Source organism: Trypanosoma equiperdum, assembly GCF_001457755.1.
Source record: "Trypanosoma equiperdum strain OVI genome assembly, contig: ctg_1580, whole genome shotgun sequence".
NCBI classification, from domain to species: domain Eukaryota; phylum Euglenozoa; class Kinetoplastea; order Trypanosomatida; family Trypanosomatidae; genus Trypanosoma; species Trypanosoma equiperdum.
Window position 1 is genome coordinate 45,591 of NW_027123594.1, and position 7,484 is coordinate 53,074.

The 7,484-nt window shown below is 52.4% G+C and overlaps 3 protein-coding genes across 3 annotated transcripts; all 3 read left to right on the forward strand.

Annotated features, from left to right (window-relative positions):
- Nucleotides 1-483: 483 nt before the first annotated feature.
- TEOVI_000579500 (uncharacterized protein) lies at nucleotides 484-2,604 on the forward strand (the record flags this gene model as incomplete). Its single annotated transcript, XM_067222205.1, has 1 exon — nucleotides 484-2,604. One exon carries the CDS (start codon nucleotides 484-486, stop codon nucleotides 2,602-2,604), a length of 2,121 nt encoding a protein of 706 aa, XP_067078306.1.
- A 389-nt stretch (nucleotides 2,605-2,993) lies between these two features.
- On the forward strand, nucleotides 2,994-5,585 carry TEOVI_000579600 (major vault protein, putative; the record flags this gene model as incomplete). Its single annotated transcript, XM_067222206.1, has 1 exon — nucleotides 2,994-5,585. One exon carries the CDS (start codon nucleotides 2,994-2,996, stop codon nucleotides 5,583-5,585), a length of 2,592 nt encoding a protein of 863 aa, XP_067078307.1.
- Nucleotides 5,586-5,931: 346 nt separating this feature from the next.
- TEOVI_000579700 (uncharacterized protein) lies at nucleotides 5,932-7,380 on the forward strand (the record flags this gene model as incomplete). Its single annotated transcript, XM_067222207.1, has 1 exon — nucleotides 5,932-7,380. One exon carries the CDS (start codon nucleotides 5,932-5,934, stop codon nucleotides 7,378-7,380), a length of 1,449 nt encoding a protein of 482 aa, XP_067078308.1.
- Between the last annotated feature and the right edge of the window lie 104 nt (nucleotides 7,381-7,484).

Consider the following 7,484-nt stretch of genomic DNA (forward strand, 5'->3'; position numbering starts at 1 on the left):
CCGCACCTCTGCACATTATTTTCTTGGTCACATCTCTTTATTTTCTCATTTTGCACCGGAGAAACTATTTCTTCCTTGCCTCACTTCCTCGACTTGTTTGTTTCCCTTCTTCTATGTATGAGGGCTGCGAAGGAAGAGAGATACCGCGTCCGAGCCACCGCCACCGGAGCAAACTGGAAAAAAAAATAGAAGTAGAATTTCTTCTTTTTTAATAACCGGTGGCAGCGTTGCCGTGTTGTTGAAAATAGAGAGAGCGAAGAGAAGGATAGCGGTCAACGCTTGGCTGCGCAACCGAATACAGTGGTGGACGGGAGGGGAAGGAGAGCACAGGAATTAAGAATTCTGGCAGAACCCAAAACTGAGGATTGAAGGTAAAGGGATAATCAAGGAAGAAGAAGCTTCAATAAAGATTGTGCATATAGGCGACAGCACTCGTACACACAAGCACCGACACATATATAAACATACATTTACACGGGGTAAATGACCGATAATAAGGTTCTCTACGTTGGTTGCATTGTCGTCACCCTGAAAGAGGTTCGCGTCTGCGGGAAGCAGCTGGAGTGTGAAGCGACCCGCAGTGGTGGCGCCCAGTTCTGCGTGCGTACTGCCGTGGCCGTGGCAGAGACTGCAACCCACAGCATACATGAGCGTTTCTGTGAGCGCGTCAACTCCAGCATATACTCCTTTAAAAACAGCACGATGATGGAACAAATGGTGGTACCGGTGATGCTGTTGCGTTCCCCATCAACCATCGCCACGATGAACGGGAGCAAACACAATGACAAGGTCAATACCAACGGTAGTGCCGATCGCGTCAGGAATGGTAACAGCGATGTGACTGATCTGGGAGCGAACGGGGAGGATATGGATGTAGGGCTAGATCTGTTTTTGGATATCAGTTTCTTGCATGGAGAATCTATGGTATGGAGTCTGCGACGCCGAGTTGAGGTGGAGTCATTGGACGCAATCGCCTCGCAGAATTGTGGAGTTGCAGTTGCGCGCGTGAGTACCGATGTCCTGCAAAGCAACGGTGTGTTGCCGACTTCAGAGGCTGTACGGGGCGGTTCCGCCGCGTGTGATGCCAGCGATGGACGTGAGGATGATGAATGGTCAGGGTTAGAGTTGCACGTCATTGTGCGGTCCATGGACATGTCCGAGCCGATTCGGCTGATGGTTGCCGCAGAGCGGGAGGCGAGCGCGTTTCTGGACTTACCTCAGAGAGAACCCCAAACAGTATTCTTGTTACCGCTGCGGCATGCCATGCCATACAACGCGCTTCCGCTTGAGGTACTGTACCAGTTTTATTGCTGTTTCTATGAGTATTTCTTTAACAAGCCTGTTAAAGTCTTTGGGCACGTGGTGAATATGCTGCGTACCCGGCAACCTGGTGGAATGGGTGACAACAAAACACGCGGTGGTGCTGTTACAGAAGGACGCTGGAGCGAGTTACGCTCCGCTGACCTACGTCCCTTACTTCTCGGTGAAGATGCATTAGCGCCGGTACTGGCCACACTGTTTCACTGCCCAGGGTTACGTGAGTTACTGTTGGACCAAAACAGTTTGAGTGATATAACGTGCTACCGTATTAGATCCCTGTTTTACCGCCACCGCCACTTAGAGACGCTGTCCATCGCAAGGAATAATATACATGAGGGTGGCGGCGAGCAGCTTGTGCGCCTCATACGTCGGAACAAGCGTCTTATTGATGTGAAAGCCTCTGGCAACCATTTCACGCACTCTATGTCGTCGCGGATCCAGCGTGTGGCGAGTCTCAACGAGGAGTACATAAGGGGGGACCCTTACAATGTCTTTTCATCTGCGTATTCGTATGTTGTGTCTCCCACATCGTTCCCGGCTAGCATTATAAAACAAGCACTAGCTGTTTGGGCGATGCTCTCAGCGGCGCCGGTAAGCACGGTAATTGTAGACTGCGTCCCTAACAGCACTTTTGGGATAGACTTAATGGGTTCTCCCAACAATATGAAAAGCAACGGTTCCCTCCACGGCTCTGCACTTGACAACGGTGTTGTGGAAGCTACTGATAAGGCGTTGGAGTCCAGCCAAGCTACTTCAATTCCCCATTGTGCGCTCTCGCCTCTCCTGAATGAAGTGATGCGGACTGTTGCACTACGAATGTCGTCCATTTTACACGACCCGTGGGCACTCCTTGTGTTCTCTGATATTGAAAGTCATTGGGAACGGTGCACCATAACACTGAGGGAACAGAAGGAAAAATGCAGCAAACAGGACGCCCAGGCCGCCGCAGACGGGCGAGAAGATGGGCCTGCAAGCATAAGACATGGTGAGGCAGCGTTGTGCGAGGTGGAGGACTTGTACGCCATATCATTTCTTCACCTTGTGGTAGTGACAATGCGAGCCGTTGGAAGGGCAATGGACTGGGAAGACGCGTCTTCGGTGCTTCGCGATATTGGAAGGAAGCAGATGGCTATAGGCATTTTAGAAGAAAACTACCGTGATGCTATCCAGATCTTTGTCCAGTCACTTGCAGTGGTGTGTGGGAAAGACGAAGCTGACGTTGAGCACTCCGCAGCATTCCTTCAGTGCCTCGCCTTAGGCGTCAGGACTGCAGTAGCAGCGTAACCTAGTGTGTTATTGCTCGGTGCCCTACAGTTGTTTGTAGCAAAACTTGGTACACGTTCCTACTTCACTTGCCTACTATGTACACACGAAAATATTCACCCAAACACTTTGTTGAGAGACAATTCTTACATCATCCATTCGGAAAGTACAAATAATCACCAAACCGTAATGGAAAAAATCCGAACCCTTTCCCTATTTGTTTCAATAAAATACCCTTTCTCTCTTTAGCTTGCGCGAAGTTTGTATTCGTGCGTGTCCCATTGGGCCCATTTGACTCTTATGTCTTTGGAGCAATCAAGCAAATAAAAGTCAAGGATTGAAACCTTTTTTGCGTGATAGTATCGCTGTGTGTACGTGCCTAAGTATCTGAGGTCGGTAGGTAGTGAGAGATGGTGGACAAGGAGAATCAGGTGATTAGGTTGCGACCTTATGAATATATTCATGTAATGGACAGGAACACTTGTGAGGTGATGCTTGTGGAGGGCCCGCGCTCCTTCACGATGTTGGACCACCACATAAGTCTCCACGACAAGGTGCAGAACCACGTTGTTGTTCCACCGGGCCACTACTGCGAAGTAGAGAACCCCGTGGTGAAGCCGACTGCAAGCTCATCTGTGGGGACCCTGTGTAATGAGATGGGCCACCGTGAAGTGCGTTTGAGCCAGGACCCGTTCCCGCTGCACCCTGGCGAGAAACTCGTGACGGAACCTCAGCCGATGCGTATTCTGGCTGCTAACGAAGCGATTGCGGTGCGTGCGTTGAAGGAATTCACATACTCCGTCCCCGCTCTGGGCGGGAGTAACAACGGTGAGAAGGGTGACACCACTGGAGTTGCAGTACGCCGTCGTGCCGTAGGAGAGGTTTGGTTGGTGCGTGGTCCCTGCGAGTACGTTCCGCGTGTGGAGGAGGTGGTGGAGGGCAATGTGACGCCCATTTTTCTATCTGCGGGTCAGTCGCTCGTCTTGCGTGCGAACTGCAATTTCACGGATATTAACGGCGTAAAACGGTCACGGGGTGATGTGTGGGCCGTTACCACTGCGGGCATGCACTTCCCCGATCCGTCGGCGAGCGTCGTGCGTGTGCATGAAGGCGTAATCCTGTCTGCAACGGAAGCGGTGCGTGTGCGTGCACTCCGCTCGTTCTTCGACCGTCTGGCGGCTGTTGATCGTGTAGCTGGGGAGCGGTGGCTTGTGACACATGATGTCGTGCCGCTGTTTATCCCCACAGTGGATGAGGAGGTGGAAGAGAAGATTTCTCTTACAATCGTCGGAGAGCGGCAGTACTGCGAGATACTTAACGTGGTGAAGGGTGGTGTGTGTCACTATGGTGTGTGCGAAGTACGCCATGGTCCATGTTCGTTCTTCCTGCAACCTGGAGAAGTCCTGGTAGGTGGAACTGTGCGGGAGGCGCACATTCTCTCCTCTGACGAGGCGCTTCTCGTCGTCGCCGTCCGTGCCTTTGTGGACGAGGACGGGGTGGAGCGTGAACCTGCATCGCGGTGGTTGGTTCATGGGCCACGGAAGTACATCCCACCGCAAGGCGTGACCGTGGTGGAGCGCCGGAAGCGGATGGTGTTGAGTGGCAGTGAGGGTGTGTATGTACGTGATATTTGCACTGGCAACGTGCGGGCGGTGCATGGTGAGGCTGTGTTGCTGGGGCCTGAAGAGGAGTTATGGGAAAAGCCCATCGACCCGCTGGTGCATAAGCTGCTCACTGCCCGCAGACACTCCATGTACGCTTCTCGTGTGTGCACAGAAACCTCGGTGGATGTTGGTTCTGAGGGCCATCCGAGGACACACAAGATTGTTATGTTCAAGGTGCCGCATAATGCACTGGTGCAGCTGTATGACCCGACGACGAACAAGAGCCGCGTGGAGGCCGGGCCACTGACTGTATCACTTGGTCCGAACGAGGAGATTAGTGTGGTTGTGCTCTCCGGTGGGCAACCGAAGCGGCGTGGTCACATTCACTCACTGTTTCTCTTTTTGGGTCCTGACTTTATGGCTGACAAGATTGTTGTCGAAACACTTGAGCACGCGCGGTTGCAACTTGAAATTGCGTACAATTGGGAGTTCGACACAACGGATGTGGAGCATATCAAGCGTATCGCCTTCAGCGTGCCGGACTTCGTTGGCATGGCGTGCAAGACACTGGCGAACCGAATCCGTGCTGCGATTGCCAGTGAACCGTTTGATAACTTCCATCGAAATTCATCCTCCCTCATACGGCGGGCCATATTCCACTCACACTCCGGAACGACGGAGCTGCGTGGCGACAGTCTTTACTTTCCTGTGAACGGCCTTGTGATAACAAATGTGGACGTACGCAGCGTTGAACCGGTTGAGGTGAAGATGCAAAACGCCCTCACGAAAAGTGTACAGCTCGCTGTGGAGATTATTACCAAGTCCCAGGAAAACGAGGCTTCCCACCAGGCGATGTTAATGGAGCAGGAGGAGAAGGGTGCGCTAGAGCTGCAACTGATGAAGGACCGCGTGTCGGCAGAGGAGGAGCGAGTGAAACTGTTGCGTGTTGTTGCCGAAAACACTGCAATCGAACTGTGCGGCGCGAGCAAGGCGCAGGCGTTGGCTGAGAGCGAGGCGCGTTGCGTGGAGTCGCAGGGCGAATTGGATGTAACAGGGATAAGATGTGAAGCCCAGTCGCTGATTGCCGCTGCGCAGCTTGCCGGTCTCCGGGAGCGGGTGGAAAGCAAACTCTGCCACCGGCGGGCTATGGATGAACTTGCTATCGCGAAAGCCAAGGCCCTCTCGGACATCGATGCGACGAAGTATGAGAAGATATTTGAGGCTCTGGGTAAGGGAACATTTGAAGCTATTGCGCGGGCTGGACCGGAACTAAAGGCGAAATTGCTGCAGGCGCTTGGTCTCAAGGGATTCCTTGTAACTGATGGTTCAACACCGATTAATTTGCTCGGAATTGCAGACTGCGTGCTGCACAAAAATGGGAACGACGCGTTGCCATGAGCGTAGGGGCATATATGTGGGTACACCTCCGCATGTGTGAAAATTTCTTCAGTTACATGTTTCTTGATAGCTATTTATTTTCCTTCCGTTTTCGACGCATTTGTTTCTTCACTGATATGTGAGCGGTGCTAGTGACAGCCCCTCCCTTCCTCCCTCCCCTGCAGTCCCTTACAGGGTGATAGTGATCCCTGTAGGAGGAAATGCTGGTGGCGCACGCGCCCCACTTGCCTACATGTATATGATTAACGTTACATAAATCTCCCTCTTGTTGCCGTGTATGGTGCAATACATCTTGGGAAGGAAGTGAAACCATTGCTGCTGCTTAACCGCACTGCGGTGTAGTGATATGTCTGTGCTACATGAAGTTGTGATTGGAACAGACGATGCTTGCCGTGACGACGCGTCGGGCAACGATGTTAGTGGGTTGTTACAGTCGACATTGGTGCCTACCATATGTGAGAGTGGTGACAGTGGGCCGCACGTGGCGGAACAACCGTTACTTGTGGAAGTGGAAGATCAAGTTAAGTATATTCGGGAGCTTTTACATAATGGTGGTGTACCGATCGAAGCGAAGGATGTTGAATTGATCCGGAGGATTGCTGACCAATTGGATCAAATTTATTACTGGGCTGTGGAGGAAGGGGGAACTTTTTCCCGAGAACCTAGTGTTTTGGCTCAGTGTGAGGTCCCCAATCTGCTGATCGCTTGTACGATGACGAGGCGCCCCAGACTTGTTGTTAGTGCTCTGAGTATAATGCGGCACCTTCTTCGTCATGAGCAAGCGGGCTCCCATATTTTTGCGGAGGCGGAGAAGGCTGCAGCGGGCGGCGATGCGGTTGTTCAGTTGTACGAAGGCGACGGTTTTTATGGTTTGATCGCAGGTGTTATGGGGAGGTACGCTGGACTTTTAGAGCTCCAGACGGAGGCGATTGCAGTAGCATGTGAGGCTGCGAGATTTGATATTGAAAGCATTCTGGAGAGTGCCGTGATCAGCCACGTCCTCTCGGCCTTACAAAGGCACGGCGAAAACAGTGCTGTGCAAAAGGAGGGTGTGCGACTGTTCTCCATTCTTGTTGATATTGAGCGTGCTGATGCTGTTGGTTGCACATCAGTGACGGGGTTCTCAAATCATCCTGTATACGATAGGAACAACTCAATGCCTACCCCGACAGCGGTTATTTTTTCTCATATTGGTGTTGTTGTGTCGTTTGTTCTGCAAGCCGTTGACGCACATATGAGCAACGTAGAAGTGAAGCGCAACGCCGTTCATTTTCTCCGCCGCTGTGCGTCGTACCCCGTAAATATATCCGAAATGCTTGTTAGTGGGGCTTATTCGCTACTGTTGCGCGCGTTGCCACATTCGCTGTTGCTGCCGGACGTCTTCGCCGAGCTGGTCGAAACTATTTCTGCGTTCGTACCGCTCCTTGACTCTCTACAGCGTCGCGGCCTGGCCCTTGCCATCCGTCGGGTGCTCCTGGAAAGTGCCTCACCGTTCCACCTTTCATTTTGCGCTGCCCTTATCGTGCGTCTGCTAGAGGAGAGAAAAGAGCATCTACCTACTGAAGGCGCGATGGCGTCTACTCCAATCAATGAATCATTAAGGCTGTTGAAGGACACAAAGCTTGCCTACTCTAACCTCATCACACTACGGGATGACGATCTGAGTACCTTCCTTGCGGATGTTTCACTTCCGCAGTTACTGTGCCACGCAGGTGACAAATTCGGGGATGAGGATGAAACGTTGCGGCAGTTGGTAGGGAGGACGGTGCGGCTTCTCGCGCCTTCGCTGCGCTGAGTGTCAGTAGCCTCACGACGAGACGTACAGCGTATCGCGTGTTTTTGCTTGCACGTGTTTGACACTGTGATGCTCCCCTCCCTCGCCCAAGTGTGGGGGGGGGG